The sequence below is a fragment of the Indicator indicator genome, chromosome 15 (assembly GCF_027791375.1).
Source record: "Indicator indicator isolate 239-I01 chromosome 15, UM_Iind_1.1, whole genome shotgun sequence".
In the NCBI taxonomy this organism is placed as follows: Eukaryota; Metazoa; Chordata; class Aves; order Piciformes; family Indicatoridae; genus Indicator; species Indicator indicator.
Window position 1 is genome coordinate 19,313,032 of NC_072024.1, and position 22,489 is coordinate 19,335,520.

The window sequence follows — 22,489 nt, forward strand, 5'->3', positions numbered from 1 at the left end:
TCTGTCATTCCAGGAGAATAACAGACATTTTCCATAACCTGGCCTACTAAAGGCTGTGTGGGAAAGCTTGTATTTTCCTCCCTCTTCAACCTTGATTATTACTGTTATTTACTGCTTATCACAGTAGTATTTGATCATGGTCCTCATTTTGCTTGTTTCAGCATAACAATAGAACAGTCCCTGCTCTGGCATTTACAGATAAAAGTACCTACACTAATCTTCAAGTTTCTGGACTTGTTTACATTTCTGTATCAAGATGAACTCTTCATAATCCTCATTTAATTTTTATACTCACTAATGTAGTCTCTACTTGAGCTCCCAAGCATATTTCTTACATTACCTGTAGAGCAAATTTCTACGCTGTTTAATGAAGCATATATTGTAACTTTCTAATATTAGAGATGGAATAATCATCTATATTAGTGAGAATGAAAGAAATGGTTCCAAAGCACAAGATGGATTAGGCCTGATTACCATTAGCTGATGGAACCAGGAAGTTATTTGTGCTCAGTACAATGCCAGACAGCTGGACAGATGCATTACTGGTTTCTGTCAAGTGACTCCAGATCACAAGCAAAGACAGGGTAGTTTTTGAGCTTCACTTTACTTTTTGAATACTAAATTGGCTCTCAGAAAATAGAGGAATTCTGAAAATTAAATTTTGAAGCCTATTTTAAAATTCTTCAGTAGCCCATGTTTTAACAAGGCAGGTTTTTTTAGTGATGCTGTATAATAAGGCAGTGATTGAGGTCTCCCTTGAATGACTTCAGCAACAAGAGCACTAGTTTCATTTGTGTGCCACTGGATGATTTGCTTTTCCTTCTCATTTTCATCTCCTTTGCCATTTGGCAGCTGAAAAACAGAGAGAAACTCAAACTATATTTGTCTTTAAATAACAATAAGACATATTTCTACAAACAGCTTCAGCCTTTAGAAACCTCTGTCTTCTTGTAGTCATGTAGTACTAATGAAGATAACAAAGACTATTCCTTTCAGGACTACATGATATAGTTTTGCTTAATGTTAGAGGTATTGATTTCTGCACGTGATTCAATTTTATAGGAATGTCTGATATCAAACTTGATAACAGGACATATTAGGCTGGGGGGGCAATTAATACCTATTCAACACTGTTGTGGCCCTTTATATAAGTGTGAAAAGAAAATTCATCATATAGAGAGCCTTGACAAAACTGATTTTAATGAACAAACAATCTTCCTGTGTAATGATGCCTGGCTGACTGGAAATCAGCTACTTACTAACAGAACTATCCCAACAGACCACTGGCAATAACACCATGAATTGCTTTCTCTGTGTGGCTTTTCTGCAGTACATTATATAGTGTACCTGATAGACTGGTTCACAGAAAGTGTGTCTGAGTGATTCATTTGATAAGAGAATAAACTTCAGAAACTCTCTGAGCAGCAGCGTTGCCTCCCTTGGGATGTTCATTTAGACCCTGATAAGCAAAAGGAGAATTTAATTTTAGTCCTTCCATTTCACTGAAAAATGAGAAAAGCGTGTCCCCTGAGCTACAGAGAAACCCAGCTCTTGCACACAGAAGTGGGCAGCCCTAGGGCATGAGAAATAAAATGTTCTTCCAGTCTTCTTAGTGTTTGGAGCTCGTCTTCTACATGAACAGCTAATTTGTAACTAATTGCTTCTTCATCCAGGTGGAAGCTGAGCTGATTGATAAACTGGACAGCCTGGTGTCTGAAGGAAAAGGTGATGAGAACTACAGGGAGCTCTTCAGCCTGCTGTAAGCTATGCCAGTTTCTGTTCACTCTGTTGTGCAGGGTCATTGAAAGAGTCAGAGTAGAGATCCGTGCAGCTGCTGCTGCAGTGCTGATCTTCAGAGAAAGCAGGACAGGGCTTTCTGGCAGGGTTTTGTGACATGGCTCACTGAAACAGAAATACATCACTAATTGTGAAGAGAATGTAAAGATGTAAATTCTTCTTTGTCATATTTTTGTGAATCTAATACAAGGCTGCACAGATAAGTAATCATCCTCCTATCAAAAACTGATTTGCTAGAGGAGCCAGTGCCTTTGCTTAGAATAATAATAGCAATAAGTGAAATCCCATCCTTAGGATTCTTTTTGTTAGCTGGAAACTCAGACTTTGTTACAGCAAAAGAGATTTTCCTCAGGATTTTCTTTTGATTCTTACATGTTTTGAAGGTCATGTTTTGGTTGGCTCAAGAGTTGCAAGTTGCTTCTTTCATAGTCCATTATGACACTGTATTTCCATTCCCTCACACCAAAAATCCAGTAGTTCCTAAGGATAAGAAGGAAAAGAATGCTTTTACATCTGACTTTCCACTCTGTTGTTGTTGATTACAGATCTGTCTCCAAATTTCTTTTCCAGTGATCCTGGTTTATTTCAGAAGGACTTTATTTTGAACTCAGAGTTCAGAGCAGTTAACCCTAAATCTTTTAATATTCCAGCAAGCCATGGCAATCCTTAGCAGAATTTTAGCTCTCTATTCCAGACAGTAGCATGCTGGCAGTTTGAGGCATAAAGCTTTGTTTTGCTAGAACCAGTACTTGTATTTCTGAATTTACAATGCAGCATTCATTCACTCATTCATTCGTTTTCAGGATAGGTAAGCCTGCCCATCCTTGTATGCTTATCCTTAGGAAGCATGGAAATGTGTTCGGTTCTGATTTGTGCATGTTCAGCCTTGGGAAGTCTGGTGCTTTACGTGTACAGATAACATAAGTCCATTTCAGGGATAAAGGAAAGAAAATAACCTTTTAAAAATTATCATTATTCCCCTGGCAATACTGGGCATTTCCTTTGCTCCAGTTAAAGACATTTGTGATCTAGAATGTTAAGAATTCAGGGACTGCAGCCTGTTACTTATTTTCCCTTCTCCTTTCAATTCTGTAATTTCCTTGTCTTTGCTTCATGCTGCCTGGAGTAGAACCCAGCTCTTTGGGCCTTATCCCAGGTAAGATAGTAATTCTATGGATTTGTTTCCTGAGGGAGAAACCAAGTTGACTGCAGCTGTGTGCATCCACTGTACCATTTCCCTGAAAGCCTCACCTGCTGTCTTTGCATCTCCAAACAGCCTGCTGGAGAAGATTGAGCAGGAGACATGGCGGGAGACTGGAATCTCTTTCGTCACATCAGTTACCCGTCTCATGGAGCGCCTGCTTGACTATAGGTACCTGACAAGACATAGAAGTTTGTGCAGATGTAGTACCAAATCTCTTTTCTACAGGGAGCATTTTTCTTGTTTCTCAAGCTGATGGCAAGTAAGCAAGCCTAGCTCACTGCTGCAGAGTTCTGAGCAAAAATCCTGGAGCCCTTGTTCTCATTCCTGCATTCTCATTCCTGGTAACAGCAAAGATAAAGAAATGTTTGAATATGAAGTTTCGTACTAAGGTTTAATAAGGTTACTAAATGATGGATTTCCTTCTGTCAGTGAAATGATCTCACATAATTCAGCAACTTGGATGCCAAATGAAAGAATGATCTCAGATGCCTTGGTGAATGCCTCATTGAGGCATGCAGGGCTGGAAAACTTTTCATCTGAGGAAAGTCTGACATGTCAGCTGGTGACTCATGTGTGCAAGACTCTACTCTAAATTAGGCATCCTTTGTTTGGTTTTAGACTGAAGTTTGCAGGACTGTTGTGTGAATAAAGCTGAGCTTTGACTCAGTTACAAGAAAATATTATAACTTCAGATACATACACGCAGAGTTTTTCATGGAGTGACAGACAATTTGAAACCATGCAGAACTGCCCCAGATATTTCTATCTTTAGCCTACTGACAGGAGTTCAAATAATTTTTTTCTTCTGCTGCTGCTCATTATAGGTGAAGAACCATGACTAGGTTTGGGTATTTTGCAATCCCAAATCCTGGTCTGTGCTTTTTAGTTTGCTGTTTGCTATCCTTACCAGTTTGATCCAATCTCCTATTTGTTTCCTGGCAGCAGTGGCTGTACAACTGCTGTGCAAGACCACATATGTGAGACACATTTAAAGGAAGCTGATTTTTTTTGTTGTTTTTAAATTAAATCTGCTAACAGTACAGTTTAGATACATAGACATTTTCATGCTTAATTGAGGAACAGATATCTGTCTTAACTGATTTTTAATACACAGCAGATATTTTTTTTTCATTCTCAGGGTTGAATAGAACAGGGAATTGCATCAGTATTTGGAATACACAGGCATCTCTTGGAGTCCAGCTGCCAGCTAGCTGACACAGCAGGTCTCCAGACAGTTTGCTGTCACTGCTTTAAAAATTTGGTCTCTCTTTTCACAACTAAAAAAAATGTGACTTTTTCAAGTCAAGATCAGTAATTACTGAAGCCTGTAACTTTTTGTACTGTTTGAATAGATGTAATTTCTAGAAGAGTCCAGAAACTATAGATTAATCTTATGACTACCTTACCTATGCAGATGTTAGTAATCTAGTCTAAATGACTCAGGTTCTGTCTTTCAGTGTGCCAACACTGTGCTGGAGAGCTGAATGTGTGGAAGCCATTACCTGGTTTTGTTCAGACTCCTGTAAGAAATGAAGGAGCAGTCATTTCAGGTGCATGTTCTCAGATGCAGACATGTAAAATGTGACACACTCAATTCTCATAGCATTCAAATCATAATACAGACATTTTTCATAGAGGAACTGAATATGATTAACTGTTGTTTGATCCAAGGAAACTGGAGAAGAAAATGGCTTCAGCTTTATTTTAAAGGAATTTCTTTTGCAGATGTATGTTTCAACATTGCTCTGCTTTCTTAGGGACTGTATGAAAGGAGATGAGACAGAAAACAAGAAAATTGGCTGCACTGTTAACCTTATGGTAAAGATGTTTCTTTTATCTCTTTGTGATGCTGTGCAGTGTTGTTGGAACTGGGATGGGAAAGGTCAGAACAGGAATCTGTGTCAGGCTGTGTAGCTTCAGAATCTGAGCATCTGGGGTGTCAGAATGACAGGAGTTGTAAGAACCCCCCCTAGAAGGTCTCTGGTCCAGCTCTGCTTAAAGCAGAGCCAAAACTCTGGCTGAGTTTTGAGTGTCTCTGTGGCAGAGTTTCTATAACCTCTCTCGCCTTTCAGCTTTCGACTACCTTAGGATGAAAAAAAATTTATGACACAATAAAATTATTGGGTTAAAGCAGTGTGAATGTGAAAAGAACAATGCCTTTTCTTTTAGACCAGTAATGTATTCTCTTTTCAGTGCCTTTATACATACATAGATGCTGCTGGTTGTCTTGAATGAAGTCTCAGTATCACCTCTTTCTGATTCCACAGAATTTCTATAAATCTGAGATCAACAAGGAGGAGATGTACATCCGCTATATCCACAAGCTGTGTGACATGCACTTACAGGCTGAGAACTACACAGGTTAGTAAGGCATCATCTGGGGCTGCTTGAAACCCTGCAGAAAGCTTTTGGCTCTCCCAGTGTTGTGCTCTAGCATCTGATTTGTTCTTTTAGAAAAAATGGTATAAACCAGTTATGGCAGCTGGGAAGATAAAGTGAGGTTCAGCCCATGCTCTCAAGTGAAATAATGTATGTCTATGGCCACACAGCCATCCAACTACTTCATCACACCCCAAATTTTACATCAATGTGTTCTCTGAGGAACACTGCTCAAAAAAATCGCAACAGTGGAATCAAAATTAGAGGAAGATTAAAATCATGAACCAACCAGTTTATTAGCATTTGACACATTTCCTTGCATTGTAGCATTTAGGGACCACTTAGAAAGTGCATAGTGTCTAATTCTGTGCTGTCCAAGCTCTGCTTACAGCTGCAGGCCTCAGATGGAGTTACCTATCTGCCCGCCTGCCTGTGCATTCAAACCAAGCAGAAAGTTGACAGATTTGCACCCACTAATCAGCTTCATAGGAAACTTTGAACTTTGAAACTACATAGGAAGCTTTGTGCTGCTGTTTTAAGTAATTGAATAACCTTATGATCATTTAAGACTGCAGAATGTTTTCTCAAATTGTACATCAGAAATTCCAGACTGTTCAAGATGCAGGTCTGGTGACATTTGAGTGTTTTGGCTGTATTTATTTGTTGTCATTGATTCAGTGTTCAATAACTGCATTTCCAACAGAGGCTGCTTTTACTTTGCTTTTGTACTGTGAGTTGCTTCAGTGGGAGGACAGACCTCTGAGAGAGTTCCTGCATTATCCATCTCAGTCAGAGTGGCAGCGTAAGGAAGGTCTGTGCCGTAAGATTATCCATTACTTCAACAAAGGGAAGGTATGCCAACTTCTTCTCTCTTCCAGCAGCTTCCTTCCCTTTTCCTGACTTCCTTAGGGCTTGCAAGCCTATCATCTCAGTTCAGTAGTCTGGAAGTAAATTTGTGTCAAAAGGTTTTATAACTTGACAAATTGCTTCTCGGCACTCTGGATGACAAAACAGATGAGAAAATGGATATGGGTATTTCAGTAGGCATAACATTTGGAACTAGTTTAGGTGGGCTAACAGGAAAAACACCAAAACATTTTTATAACTTCAAACCAAACTCTGGATCACCCTGATATGGCAGAAAGTTCTATGAATGCCAGTTCCATAGCTTTCAGGGGCCAGAACTGCATTTTATAGTTGTCTCTGAAAACTGCTGTGTTATGACTCACTTCAGGACTTTTTTGTTTCGAACCTAAAGAAGTCAGTGGCAGGCAATCCATTGCAGGAGGCCCTTTATTAAAAAAAAGATTTAAGTCTTTCAGTGTCACTGTTATTTTAAAGCAGCTTTCAATTAAAGTGCAGTTCCATCCACTGCACAAGAAGCAAATCAATACATTTCAATTTCACATATTCAGTGTGGTTTTCCTATAATAAACATGAGAGTTTTTAAATTACTGTAGGTGTTCTAGTCCCTTGTGTCATGGCATTTTGGGAACATTTCAGAGGCAAACCTTAAAAGCAATGTCATCTGTCAGAATATTTTCATACTTTTGCCTTCTCTAGAAAAATCCCTTGCAGCTTATATTACTGGAAGATAACGTCCATAGGTGTGCCTCAGGGTTGATTTTGCCTGTGATGGCAGTGACGGGGCCATTAAATACAAATGTGGTTTGGTTCATCTGGGGTTGCCATTCCAGGTAACTCTTTCCTAGCCCTGAGAATAGAAAGTTGCGTAAGGCAGAGACACTCGCTGCAGGACCTGCAAAATAAAGTCAGACTCCTGTGTATAGGAGGAAGTGGCATATTTATGAGGAAGTGATTCATTAAGAAATTAGTATTTTTTTTCTAGAATTATTAGTTTCTAATAATACTGCATATGGTTCTCTTTTCAGTCTCAGAAACTCTCAGTGTTTTTCAGACTGCACTTAAATAAAATTACTGACTTGTGCCAATACTGCAGTACTGCATTGTGTGACTAGACAATGATGTAGAGAATGTGCAAAGCAAGTGAGTTGGTGTTTTTGACAAAAACAGGCAATCCATAAATGCACTGGAGGGGAGTAAAAACCTGATGGATGTCATTTTCCTATAATCTTCTAACAGATTACAATGTGTTAACCTCTTGAGGGTTTTACCCTGATGGTGTTTTTGGAGTTCCTTGATTTTGTGTTTTAATCCTCCTTTATTAGAAATGGTAGCTGAATTACTAAATAATCCACTTAAGCAGTGTGTATGTCACTCAGACTGTGGCAGGGAAGGATGCTGAGAAGCCAAATCTTCTTGCTGCTTTTCAGTGCTCTTTCTGTTGCTGTGTAACAGGGAACAGCTCAGGGAATGGAAGAAACTTGCTTCTCTCAACTTCTGTCTGATAGTTTCTGTCTGTACCTACTCTAAGATGGTGTCTCCTCAGGTCCTGAGGAGTAGAAATTTTTGTTCCATGTGCTTACACTGCATTTCTAGAGTTAAGCTTCTCATGCTGCCCCTGGCATCTTCCACTAAGTAAGGGCTCCACACTTCATGAAAAGGTTGTAAAAATTCCCCATTTTTTAGTGGTAAAATGTTCTCAGCACAGGAACAGCGCAAGCACTGTGTACACAAGACTGTCTTGTGAGTTTGATGTACAGGGCATGCCAGCAGATGAGGAGTGGGGGCATAGCGGGTGGCTCTGCAGAGGGGTGCAAAGTGGAGTAACTTCCTTTCTCACTATTGCCAGTAGCAGCCCTGTGCTGGGAAGGAACAAGGTGTTCCAAAACCCTTTTATTACCCTTTGCTCTAGTTGTGTGCTCCTCCTGCTCTGCTGTGAGTTGGTTTATGGTTTGGTCAGCAGTGTCTTCAGGTGCATAACTTTAAATGAAGAGATTTATTTTTTTAACTCACACGATTTTGTCTGTTGTTAAAACTCAAGGTTGAAGGTTTTCTAGTTGAAGAGAACTGTGAATGGAACAGTCTGAACCTAATTGATCATGCTTCTGGACAGCAATAGCTTGAAAACTCAACAACTCTTTTCTGTCCAGTTCACTGCTAGATTTTATTAATTTGAAGTTCTGACCATCTCCCATCACAGCAACACAGTGTGTATTCTCCTTAGGGCTAGGCAAGTACTGAGAAACCCAAAGTAGTTAATTTGTAGATTGTGTGCTCCAGACCCAACATTTGAACTCGTTTCTCTTGCGCAGCCTCATGTGAATCTTATTTGCAAAAGAAATGTGCACATTGGGTGTGAGTAAACCAAGGCTGCCATCCAGAAACTCTGACTGTCTCTATCTGTGCCTTGTTGTGTGCAGTCAGTAGCGCTCAGCTGAGAGCTGCTGGTGCCATAGGAAAAAGCTGCAATAAATGTCACATGAACATGCTTTTCAAGTGAAGGACATAATACAGAACATGGAAACAGATCAGATGTCAGCAAAACAGAAAGAAGTAATGAGGGAAGTTAATAGGGGAGACATCAGGGAACTCTTTGAAGGGAGGAAGAATGATGCTTTAGAGGGAAATGACACTTGCACAGCACATGGAATTACATATTAAATTTCCACACTGAGGATGTTCTCATTAATGTCACAGATTTCAAAATGAAGATCCCAGTGAATCAGATATCCATTCATTCTGTTTTCCTTTCAGATACCTGCAAACCTTCAAGAAGTCACCTGTATGTCACGTTTCCTCAGTTCTGTCCCTCATCTTGTATCTACAGAATATTCAGCTAGCACAGTGGAAATCTAACTGAAACAGAGAGAGAAAGCCTGAGTTAGGATGACAGGAATAGAATCAGGGTATGTGTAGAAGAGCTGGTATAAAGAGAAATGAGATGTGGTTACAGGTTGTTAATTTCATTCACATCACACGAGGAGCATGCAAAGGTTACATCTCTAGCATCACCTGAAGGGAAGTCAGCCGGCTTGCTTTCTGCTTCTATCTGAAAGGCAGGTTAAAGAATTACTAGGCTTTAGCCACAGCATCCCATTTGAAGGTGAGACTTTGCTCACACCTTGTGACAAAAGCCGTATTGGAAAATGCAGTGGTGTTTGTGTTTGCAGATACAAGTACTTTGGTTGATGTTGATCCCAGCTGAGTGTATCAGTTTGTGTTTCATGACTTTGCTAGCTCAGAGCACAAATGTGGACATAGATTTTCTGGTTATGTGTGCCTTCACTTAAGTAATATCCTGAGTAGTGAAGTAACAGTCTTTCAGCTTATTTCCTGGTGCACATATTATTTGTATTTATCAGGCTTCCCACCATCCTAAACTACTAACACTGTCAGATTATCCAAATGGATTCTGAAAGAATTTTTCATTTAGCAAGTTTTTATTTAAATTTTTGTAATTAACTGAAGCTAAAGAGATGTAGGATGATTATTTTTGCCTTTTTAGTTCTTAAAACTATCCCTCCTTTTAATAAAATTGTTCTTACTGTTTTTTCTGTTCAGAGAAAAAAAAAAGCTTTGCTGGTGTTAAGTATGAGAGAACAAACACTACAAATGTGTGTGCATGAAGAGAAGCATTGTAAACTACCAAACAGTGTAGAGAGTGACATTTGAAAGTGAAGATAACATGTAACCAGAAAAAATAGTTCCATATTAAGTGATAATATTTTGCAAAATTAATTACTGAACCTAGTGATTTGCAGTATTGCTATTAATATTCTTCAAACTTATTATTCGAACTCATGCATTAATTTTATTCCTGGGCAAGTTAGCACAGTAATGCACAGAAGTTAATCCAATGAAGGTTCAACTCAAACCTTGGTGTCCTAGTCCTTTACCTGAGTATGGTAAGAAACATTTATTCCCCCAAAAGGCTTCCAGTCTGTGCAGGTTCAAGATGATGGGAAAGGAGATTTCAGTTCAGGGGTGTAAAATGAACTCTCTCAAAACCTAAGTGAGGTGACAGAGGAGTCTTTCTCTCAACCCTTGTTCACCCAAACTCACTCTGGTGATTCATCTGGTTTGCTAGGAAATATTTGATGTACACAGACTATAAGTTGAACAAATGAGTTTTGTTTTCAGTTCTGGATGTGGATAGTTACTCAGTGCAATAGTGCTCAGCAGTTCTAAGGATGCTTTGAGTGTTTCCCATTGCTTGCCAGGTTCATGCATTCAGCAGGAAGCCTCAGCCCTGAGAAGGGAGCGGCTCTGCTGCGGGGCTAAGCCTTAACTCTTTACTGCAGGGAGCATTAGTGCAGAAAGCAAATGAGATACTGGAGGGTGCTTGAAGAGGAAAAATTGTTAGGTTTTTTTATCTTTTTCCAAATAAGTTCCCAGTCTCATGAGTGAACTGTCAGAAAGGGGCAGTGTGTGTGATTTCAATGCCTCTGTTACCATCTTGAAGAAGGAACTCATCTGATACTTAATGGAAACTTTCATCACATTGCATTTTCACGTCTAATCCCTGGCATTGCATACCAAAGGAATTGCCCAAATTTGGTTTCCATATTCCTCTCAGCTGGTTGGCAATAACATTGTTTTCTGTGAGTGTGATTTGCTTTGGTTTCACAGAGCTGGGAGTTTGGAATCCCACTGTGCAGAGAACTGGCCCTACAGTATGAGAGTCTCTATGATTACCAGAGCCTTAGCTGGATTCGGGTAAGTAGCAGCAGTTCCTCTCCACATACACTCTTGTGTCATTCTCCAAGGAATTTTGCTCTCTTTTCAGAACATTTTGAATTTAAAAAACAATCATATTCCCTGTACAGTTCCATGCATTTACAGTGACTCCTTTGCCACTGATTCATTTTGATGACTTTGTAGCTCCACTGAAGTAATTCAGCAGTAAACTCCCATGAGCATATGGAAACAGCACACGCAGAGGAGCTGGGCTTGCTGTTGCATATTTATATCTATTTTTGCATTTTTTTTTCCTTTTTTTTTAAAAAATACATTGTTACTTCACTTTCATTCCAAAAATATCAAGGACAGCTTGTGCCTCAGCTGACAGGAGAGAAACAAGAGGGAAAGACTGGAGAAGGCAAATGTTTATGGCAACCTTGTTAATTTAGGAGAATCTGGTCCTCTGGTAAAACCAAACACGTGATGAAATCAGGGCACGCTTGCAGCATCATGCTTTCATCAGAGAAAGTCCAAGTTCTGATTGTTATTTAAAAGCTTTATGAATGTGGAAACAGTTCATTTGCTTTGTCCCCTGGGGTGCCCTGTGCATACAATTGGAAGATTTATGCTATGTGGATGTATTCTTATACCCAGTGGTTTAAATTCACTTTTAAAGTCAAATTTATTCTCATCTGAAGATACCTGTCTAACTAGGTCTCAGGAACTGCCCTTCTGAAGAATCTGTTCTCTTTAGAGCACAGGTGACCATCTTGGCTGCATACTTGTTCACTGTAGACATCTCAGAGTGGTGTGAAAATGTATCCTGGTGCATAGAAAACACTGTATCAGTAAAGTGATCATGAAAAATGAGCAAAGAAACTTCTTAAAGCCTTAGTCAAGTTGTGCATTAAGACTTTCTTTCCTAAACCATCAGTACATTAGCTGTTACTGCTGCCTCTTTATTACCTTGAGTTCTTCTGTTGGCAGGTGAAGAGCATCTCAGCTGCTCAGTATAAGCACTGACCTCATCCTTGCACTCACCTGTGCGTTTTCTGTTCAAGTTTCCTAAATCTGTCTTGACCTGAACTGACCTGAATTTCTCCTCCCCTTAGAGTTTCTCTCTGTGCCATTCAACGTGCTCATTTATTCTTCCTGCAGTGACTTTGGACCTTCTCCAGTTGTTGCAATACTCTGAGCTATCTTTTTTTTCTAGAGCGAAATTCCTGTGGGCCTTTCAGCTGAAATTCAGTGTGGCAAGGGGTCTTGAAATCCCCCTCTTGATATAATAGTTGGAATTAGAGAAAAGTCCTTTTACTTTTTCCAAACCTACACACAACACACTCCCCCCCACCCCCCGTCATGTTAAACCTACTGGTGCACAGAGCTGTAGATTATTTAATTTTGTTTCATCCTTTTTTCATGCCCCTCTACTCAGTTAAGACAAACCCAACTGAATTGATACAATTTTCCAGACAGTGTAGGGAGAGCACAGGACACTGTGAGTCAGGCAACATAGATCTTAATCTCAGCTTTGCCATTAATTCTGCATTGCAAAGGAAATTGCATGCAAGGCCTGTTGAATTTAAAATGAGATACAACAGAAAAACTTGCACATGTCATCTGCAGAAATGTAAAATGAGTATGTTGATGCTGTAGTCTGTTATGATTCTGTGGTTCTATGCAGACTGTTCAATTAATCATATATATCTTTACAAGAGTTTGGGTATTTTCAGAAAAAATACCTGGAGCTTTTGATGTTTTAAGTGCAGCTTTAAGGGTCTGATGGCACCTCTCCTTTTCCTCCACAGAAAATGGAAGCTACCTATTATGATAACATCATGGAACAGCAGCGCTTAGAACCTGAGTTTTTCAGAGTTGGGTTTTATGGCCGCAAGTTCCCATTCTTCCTGCGGGTAAGCCAGGCTTACACAAAATACAACAGAGGGACTAGGCTCAGAGTTAGCAGCTAAGGCTTTGTATTTCTGCCATGGAAGTATGTCTGCCTTTCAGCTTGTATTTTTTTATACCTGCAAAAATAGAAACAGCTTTCCAGCTGAACTGAAGGACATGGTCCACTGGAAATGTTGTTAGGAACACAGACCAGGAATTTGACTCATGCCCGTGTGTATTTTTGATGATCTGCAGATGCAGCACAAACTGTTTCTATATTAAGCAAAACGCTGTACTGCACCAATGTTGGGTCATTACTCAACTAATTTTCATCATCTGAAATTATCACACTTTAAAAAGTCTCACATGATAGAACGATTCTAAAACCAGACCAATGACTGTCTCATACGATCTACAAGCAAAGATTTGCCCTCTGTTCAACAGAAAGCCCACATCCTCACTTTGAGCTGACAAGCTGCTGGTGTGTATAGGATCAGCTGGATGTGCAATCCATTTAAAAAGTGGAATAACCTTCTTTTCCTAATGAGGAATCAAACTTTAAATGGGTATTTGTTCATACGATGTCTCATTGCTAGTTCAGAGCAAGGAAGGAATATAATCTGACAACTGCTGTAAGAACCATCAGAAAACTGATGGTATCTGCCATCCAGCTTGACAGGACAAGCTAACTGGAAGCGTGCATTCAAGGACTGGAGGTGCAGTTTGCGTTCCCTTTAAAGAAATGGTTTGACGAGAGAATGCACCACTCCTGAGTTACACAGTAAGAAGCTACAAAAAGCCAAACTGCTGTTTTGAAAACTGCAGTCTTAAATTTCCTTCTGCTTAATAAGTTGTTCGGTTTTAACTAGGATTTAAACATCGGTGTGGTGTTTACAGCCTTTTAATGGAAACATGTACTGGGGAAGTAAAGAGAAGTTGGAGTTTATCAAGGTTGAAAATACCAGTGGATATAGGGTGGGTTCATGTTATTCAAAGGTGAAGTTGAATGGTGATGTTCTGTAGTAGCCTGAATCAGTGTGTGGAGCCCACCCGCAGAGGAATCGCAGGACATGAGAAGTGCTGCAGTATGAAGCAGTAGCTACCCTTCCCTGAAGATCTCCAAACAAAACTCACAAACAGATGTTTCAGAAAATGAATGACAACAGAGTCATCATGGCACATAAGTGTGTGTGTACATTTGAAGTAACATCAGTGAATCTAGCTTATCCCATAATGAATCCTGTGGTTTATCTGGGATCCTGCACCAAGTTGTCAGTGCACAGCACTTACTCTTTGCAGCATGGTGTAACAACAGGGATGCTTGGCTGGAGTTAAGAGTGAACATGAGCGTACATAATTATAATCCTTGTTAATTCTGCCATTATATTTGGTAGCAGTACTTCTGATAGCAGATTACTAATGTAGCAATCTCATTAAAAGTCATCCTCCTTCTTTCTCTAATGATCCATACAGCATACACATTGCGAAACACAGACTAAGCCCATTAGCAATCACATCAGCATGGATCACACTGTAAAGAGATTGGAAGCAGCTATTCTAGAGAGAAAAGATTTACATAGATTTAAAATTTTTCAAATGAATATGGGACTGATTTAAAGTAATCAAATACCTCCACACACTTTTCTCATTTAGTTTTCTCTTGCTGTATAGTTTAAGACAGAAGATAACCACTTCTTTCTGCATCTGTGATTTTGAGGGCCTTTTATCTGGAAAAGACATTGTTCGTGTTTCTATGAATTCTGCATCTATTTCTGGCCTTCCTACATAAGTAAATTAAGACTGTCCATGTCTTCCACCTACCAGAAGTTCAAGTGATGCCTGGCAAGCCGCATTTTGAGATCTTGTGTTGGCATCTGCCTGAAAAGTCTATTAAATTTAGCTTTGAGGTGTTTTCAGGGCATTACTTTTAGAATCACAATAACTTTATTTATAGTCTTACAGTCTTCTGGATTGCTGCAATCAAAAGCTAAAATAGAGAATGCAGTAAGTATCATGAAGAGATTCACCTTCAAACATGGACTCACTCCAAATGTAATAATAGCTGCAAAGTTCGGGCATTACAGACTGAACTGTCAAGACTCATCATGCAGTTTTCCTCCCAGTTCACTGGTTGCTGTGACTGATGCATACAAAGTGACACATGTCACAGCTGGAACAGCAGATCTGTTCCATAAAGCTGAAATGCAAAGCCAAAGATAACTGCACTCTTTGACCCTGTTTGATTATAGCGTTTTCTTCTTTCTCTTTGATTTCATGACAAGATCAAAGAATTGTTGGGCCAGAATCCTTTTCTGGAGCAATTAACAAAATATCGGTGCATATACCACAACTTCTGAATGCAGGCAGTAGAAGAGGGAACTGTTCTTGTTTCCTGAGAGTCTTTCTTTGGTTTATGAAGGTGAAAATTCTCCCTGTGCTTCCAGTTATTGTTAGGTGTATGAGAATTAAAACTACCTGAATTAGAGACCATGCCTACTTTGCTCCTGTCAGAAGACAGGCACACCAGTCACAGTTGGGGTTTGTAGTAATAGGAGTAAGACAAAAGAATACAATCTTTATGGCACAGGACTTCAGAAATCCTGTATCTTGTTGCTCAAAATCTGAGATGACTCAAAAAGCACCCAAGAACTCTGCACAAGTGGTTGACTGCCTCCAGAGGTATATCTAAATGAAAGTTTTCCATTAGTGGCAGAAAGGAGATTTTGTTCATCAAGAGGAAAGTGCTTTTAAGGCTGAAGGGGAATTTGCTAAAGCAGACACCAAGAATTCTTGGTAAGGCTTTTTCATACTGCTCTGCTGCAGACAGGAGAGTTCCTGAGGATGTATTGTTGATCATGATCAGAGGTGGATTGTATGGCTATGACAGTACAGCAATGATTAAACAATAATTTTTATTACACAGTTCGTTGCAGATTCTCTCTAGACATAACTGATAAATTGATAAACACAGAACTCCCTCTGTTCTGTGAAACTGGCAGGACTTTTATCCATCTGGTGTCAACTGTATTTGACAGCAGCTGTCCCAGTGCAGAACAGCCAAGCTGGTGATATAGTTTTAAGTTTTGTTTCATCTGTTTCTATGTAGTCCAATTAAAAAACAGTCTCTTTTTAGCTGTCTAAAAAGCAAGTAAGACAAGACAGTAGGGTTGAGTGCTATGTGTGTATGGATCAAAGGCACCTTTCTGTGGAACAGTCTACTTATTCATCACTTCTTGATTAAATACATTGTAAAGAACAAGGAAGGAATAAAATATATCAGCTGTGTTAAATGCACATTTTACTCTCACATTAGCATATGGACATAGTAATTTGTCTTTGGTTTTGAAGCAGTAAAATTTAAAGTCGGATAAAAGCCAATAGAATTTAACTTGCTTTGAAGGAGACTAATTTATTTTTGTCCTCTTTGCAGAACAAAGAATATGTATGTCGGGGCCATGACTATGAGAGGCTGGAAGCCTTCCAGCAGAGGATGCTAAGCGAGTTCCCACAAGCCATTGCAATGCAGCATCCAAACCACCCAGATGATTCTATATTGCAGTGTGATGCCCAGTGTATCCTTCAGTGAAAGGGCAAACTCTGGTAAGAGGAACTGTGGTAGGGCATCAAGTAGGAACATAGTGAAAATGAAAACATCATCACTTGGATATCTGACTTCCTAAGTGTCTTACATGGAGCTGGGTTGGACAAAACTACACACCTTTCTCCAGCAGACATGAATTGGTTCATTGTGCTGTGTATTGTTGAAGAGAATAGTGAGTTACTCAGGGAGTAATGCAAGTCATATTTGATGTGTAAGGGAAATAGCTGTGCTTAGTGACATCCATGTTTTAACCTCAACCAACAGCACTGCCGTAATGCACAGTCTGAGTCATTAAAAGTACTCCCAATACCTTCTCTTGGAGAATATTCTGTTGGTAACAGCTATTAATTCCAAAGTGTTACTTTCCACTGTTTATTTTTCACAGCAGGGTTGTTTTGTTTTGCAGTCTTCCATTTTGTTTAAACTGCTGAGCCCTTTTATAACTAAGGCTTTGAATCTCATTCTTGCTGTTGTCGGTCTGTACGGTGATTCAATGCAACCAGTGCAGTGGTAGATGCATTTAAAGACTCAACTATGTAACGTTCAGTGGGTCTGCAGAGATTTCAGGAGCTGTTAGTCATCACACCACCACTGTCTGGCTTGTGTGACAACATGAACAATTGTGCAGGACCATAAGGACACTGCCTGCAAGTGGAGTCTCCTCAGGAGTCGCAGTTTCCTACTTGTCTTTTGCAACATGTGCTCTTCGCTCTCTTTGCTGTGTAACACTGACGCTTCCATAGACAGGTTGGCTTTCTGTGTTTTGGTTGGTTTGGTTGTGTGTGCAGAGATCCTGTCTGTAATGCTGAGGTTAGACTAGTTTAACAGGACTGTAAATGGAGGAAATTAAGACAACTTAAATTTGTAGACAAAGCTCAAGTAACTACGGTAAAATTTCCTGAAGGGAAATTGTAGATATTTGGGTTCCCAAATCAAGATCCACCAAAGTTCCTGCACAAATAAGGCATCTAGCTCTAATTAAAACTAACAGGAAATGGTTACTTTGCCTGCTGTAGATATTGTGGATATTTTACTACATACTCTCTGCATCCTCAGGTATCCTTTTATTTGGTTCCTCTGCCCATGAAGTGCTCTAACTCTGTAGACTCTCCTGGTAGTTCTAGTCTAGCATCCTCTTGTTCCACTTGCAAAGGAAGAGTGTTGGAAAACAAAGAGGAGCCTGACTCTGAATTCACCACCCTGTTTCTTTGCACATGTAATGTGGTGGGTTGAAAATTCACACCCCCCCCCCAACATTGACTTTGCCAGACTAGCTCAGTGGAAGCAAATGGAAGCTGTATTTACAGTCAAAACTACGATCTACAGTGGAACACAATGAATATGTACAAACACACAGTATTTACAATATTTACAGGTATTTGCAGTTAACAAAACAGTACAAGGACCCCCCTGGCCAAAAGACCAGGGAAGAAGCTGTAATAGCTTCTCCCCGCCTGCCTCCCCCTGAGGCCCCTGTACGAAGGGAACAGAGAGCAGAGAAAGTTAGTACCAGACAACACAATGCAGCCAAGGTCAGCAAAGCCTGATAGTATCTCCCCAGCGAAGAAGCAAGAAGAGAAGAAATTGTTTTGGGAGAACCAAATCTTATGGGAGATATCCCTCCAATGGAATTGTTTAGAATAATCATTATTTTCGTTTTTACACCCAATAGTGATTTATTTACATTTTTACTGGTTTCTGCTCAAGATCTGTGAAAAATTTTAAAAGCATAGTCTAAAACTACCACAGCAGAGCTAGCTTCCCTGTTTGATGTCCTGTAGCTTTCTTTGACCACGTAATTCACAGATTTACAGATCTATGCAGTGACTCCCATCCCAGACAACATCGACGTGCTGCAAATGGATCGTGTCCCCGACCGCATAAAGAGCTTTTACCGAGTCAACAACATCCGCAAGTTCCGCTATGACAGACCCTTCCACAAAGGCCCAAAGGACAAGGAGAATGAATTCAAGGTAGAAGTAGTGAATAAGCAGTGTTTAAATGTTCATCTCTTCAAGGCAAAGACTGTCTTGTTACTTTATGCTGATGCAGCTTTTTAAGTGACCCTGATTTGGTGGCCAAAGATACTATAGTAACTGAAATAACAAGTAGCCTTTGGGTCCAATGGTTACACATCTGAACTGACTAAAGCACTCTCCAGTTTGAAGGTGAGTTATTTCAGTGCCAAGAGAAATGGTTTTTGAACGAAGGATGGATTGGTGGTTTTTTTTGTTGTTGGTTTTGGGGTTTTGTGGGTGGTGTTGTTTTGTTGGTTTGGTTGGTGGGTTTTTTGTGTGTGTTTGGCTGGAATTTTGTTCTTGCTCCATACATGTCCACAATGTCTGCTTGGTTCCCGTGACAGAATTTGTTGTCAACCTTTAACGATTAATACAAATGTTGAATGTGTTGCTTTAGAGCATACTGAATTCTGTGTTTGTTGTTGAAGTGACTTTTGGTGTGACATTCTACAAAGTAAGTTAATGCTCAGGAGGTTAATATATTCTTTTCTGAACTTTACCACCTTAGCAACTGTTGTAAGAGTACAGACAACGTGATTGTGATTCACTGTGTACTTCACATCCTCAATTACTCTTCACAGAGCTTGTGGATTGAACGTACCACTCTGACCTTGACACACAGTTTGCCTGGGATCTCTCGTTGGTTTGAAGTGGAGAGAAGAGAACTGGTAACATTCCTAGTTGCTGTAATTGAGGTTTGAAATGATGAGTTAGTGAGGGCATGGGATAAGCAGCTTAAAACTCCTTTGGCTGAAATACTGCAGTTTAAAACTATGACATTTACCAATGATTGAGTATGTCCCTTTCCCACCACCCAGTCTAAATAATTGCTGAATGTAACCAGGGGAATTGTGTGAGGGAACATGGCAATATAATGGAGACAGCACCAAAAAGGTGGAGTAATTGCATTGTTGCCATGTCTTCAGCCTACAGAAAGAGGTTATCACAACTGAGTGACCTGAAATACAGCATTGTCAACAGTAAAGTTTGTTAATGTAGCTAATTTTCTACCAAGCAGTAAAAACTGAGAGATCACTGAACAATCCTGGAGTATCATTTCATTACGCAGAAAATAATAAATCTCAGTGACGTATCCATGGAATTAAAGCATGTTTTATTGCCTTTGAGGTTGAAGTAAGTCCTTTGGAAAATGCCATTCAAGTGGTTGAGAACAAAAACCAGGAGCTGAGAACGCTGATAAGCCAGTACCAGCATAAACAAATGCATGGCAACATTAATCTTCTCAGCATGTGTCTGAATGGAGTGATTGATGCAGCTGTTAATGGGGGAATTGCACGATACCAGGAGGTAAGCCAGGCTCTGCTTCTGAATTCATTTTCACTTTTCTTCCATCTTATTTCCCGTTCTGTTTCAAAGAGAATATGACTTCATAAGATACTTCCATGCACATAGGATAAATATGAGGTTGAAACCCCTACTTGGTTATTCTGCATCAGTGCTCACATAGCCACATATTAACAGGAGGACCAAAGGTGGAGTTTGGCATATCACGCTGAAGTAGGTGTGGTTGACTTGGCTTACTTGGAAATCCTCACTTGGCAGGTGAAAGAGGGAAGCAGCAAAGCAGGTTTTTTATCCTTCTTACATGATAAATCTATTCTGCCGTAGAAGCAGTGGAACTCATGGCAACTGAGACTGATTTGGCCTGTAATCAGGAACAGCCACTAGTCAACCCACTCAACCATTATATTCACTAGCCTAATGTCAGACTCACTTTAACCCTAAAATGATCTTACATGCAGCTGGTTCTTAAACTTCACTTTGCAAAAGGTGAAAGTCTAGGTGAAATACTGAGAAATGTCAGCAGCAGTCCAGGGCTGTGGGATGTGTCTTCCCTACACAGCCATGAAGAGGATGTTCTTCATGCTTTACATTAGTTACCACTTTACTCACTTAATGGCTTTAACTCTAGGCAGTTATGTGAACAAAACTACAAACAATGCAGACTAGTGGATGATACAAGAACTATAGTGGTATTGACTGTCACCATCAGATGGGGAAATGTGGTCAGAATCATGATTGAGCAGAGTCATCCAGGTTGCTAAAACCATTCTGTGGCTTTACCTGGATCCCAGAATGCTAAAGCAGAAAATTTAAAAAAAAAAAAAAAAAGAAAGAAAAAAAATTGAGCTGCTGCTGTTAGCTTAAAGTATTTACGTTTCCTAAGATTCTTGGACTTTTTCTCCAATCGTTTGACAGAAGGTTATGATGAAACATCCTCCAGTAAGCAGAAGGCTTTTTTTTTTTTCCCTTTTCTACAGGCCTTTTTTGATAAAGATTATATCACAAAGCACCCTGGAGATGCAGAGAAGATTACACAGCTCAAGGAACTCATGCAGGAACAGGTACTGTTTTCCAGATGCAAAGGAACATTGCTGCAGTGTCTGGATTCATCAGCAGTCAGTCTAAAACATACCATGTCCAACTAATTCACTCAGAGGCAAAGAATTTTTCTGAACGAGAACTAAAATGCATTTAAACAAAACACAGAGGTGGCCAAGGAGTTTGTGAACAAGCCATTGTCCTTAGGTGAAGCTCAGCTAATTTCGTAGTCTCCATTTATTACCCAATAGCTGTCGTGCCAGGTTTCAAGCCTGCATTTATTTTGGATATTTCGAATTATGTCTTCCCAGTAAATTTCAAAGATAATCAAAAGACAGGACAAGTGAGGTTTGAGATGAAACTGGCAGAGCTGCATGGGAAAACTTAATGTCTGTTCCTATTATCTGCAATTGCATTTTTCCATGGCATCCCCATGAAATATCTTGGTAGTTAAAGCTAACTGGATGCTTTGGTGGGAGTGAAACCAGAAAGTCACATCCCTGTTAACTGCAACTTTGGCAAGATACACCCCATTAAACAATGTGTCCAGCTCTGAACAGAGCTACCAGGACTGTTTCTTCAACAAAGCACTTAACTGCATTTCAGATTTCCCATCTGTAAAACAAAGATAATGCTTATCTCCCTCCAGTCCTCAAGAGTGTGTTTGAAGATTAATTAGTTATTGTTTGTTCAGACTTTGGATCATGTAGGGAACTTTATACATCTTAAGCCTGCTATCATTACTGTTTTCTTTCATCAGAAAGCTTATATAATGTCATTCAGTCACTAATATTGTATGTTTGACTTTTGAAAAAGTGACCTTTAAAAATAAATAATGAGCAGCAGCAAGAGTGAGTGTGCGTGCCACACTGCCACTGCTCAGCACAATTAGCACAAACTCCTTTTAGAAATCTCTGCTGGCAACTTTGACCCCTTCCCTGACACTGGGTGGAAGGAATTTGTCACAATACATTATCTGTGTGAGGACTTAATGCATTTCACTCTGGAGAGAGAATCAATCTTGTAATTTTTTACAGTTCTCTCTTAACAAAAGTAATCTGACATGACACAAATGTACTTGTCTCACACTTAAAGTACTTGTTGAAGTAACAGAAACTTGCCAGGTCTCCAAGGCTTGCTTAATTATCAGCAGTCAGTGAATGAGCAGCGGCGTATTTTACAAGACTTTCTTGCACACTGTCAGAACCACAGGAGAGGCTTCTGTTCTCTCTCTTAGGCACAATTTATTTGGGTTTGTGATGTTAGGTATTCTTTTTAACAGGTACACGTCTTAGGAGTGGGTCTGGCAGTCCATGAGAAATTTGTACACCCAGAAATGCGTCCCCTGCATAAGAAACTGATAGACCAGTTCCAGATGATGCGATCCAGTCTGTACCACGTAAGCTGACACTCATCACACTTTGAATTCTCAGAGTTATGATAAAACTCCTGTCAGTTGCAGTAAGGTTCATAGTAGAACAAGGTAGATACAGCACTGACTGAACCTACTGGATTGTCAGATTATCAAAAAATTCTTGATTTTTGAGCAATAAGGAAGTGCTAGTAAGTATGTTAACTTAGCTTTTAATTTAAACTGGTTTCGTGTTTTTATGTTCTTTGTTGTGTGACAAAATTGTAAAGCTTAATTTTTGGTTACTGTATTATATAGCAGAAAATAATGTAAAACAGAGGAAGATTAACAGGAAGTATTAG

At 39.7% G+C, this 22,489-nt stretch overlaps 1 protein-coding gene across 1 annotated transcript in view; it reads left to right on the forward strand.

The window, feature by feature from the left end:
• The window catches only part of DOCK3 (dedicator of cytokinesis 3), a 207,249-nt gene that overhangs the window by 169,983 nt on the left and 14,777 nt on the right, over nucleotides 1-22,489 (forward strand). Inside the window, 14 exon segments of the mRNA XM_054387218.1 lie at nucleotides 1,674-1,759; nucleotides 2,927-2,953; nucleotides 3,074-3,169; nucleotides 4,759-4,819; nucleotides 5,269-5,362; nucleotides 6,084-6,232; nucleotides 10,874-10,960; nucleotides 12,733-12,837; nucleotides 16,245-16,386; nucleotides 18,222-18,388; nucleotides 19,015-19,101; nucleotides 19,562-19,741; nucleotides 20,716-20,799; nucleotides 22,059-22,175. Of these exon segments, the coding sequence (XP_054243193.1) occupies nucleotides 1,674-1,759; nucleotides 2,927-2,953; nucleotides 3,074-3,169; nucleotides 4,759-4,819; nucleotides 5,269-5,362; nucleotides 6,084-6,232; nucleotides 10,874-10,960; nucleotides 12,733-12,837; nucleotides 16,245-16,386; nucleotides 18,222-18,388; nucleotides 19,015-19,101; nucleotides 19,562-19,741; nucleotides 20,716-20,799; nucleotides 22,059-22,175 (1,482 nt within the window).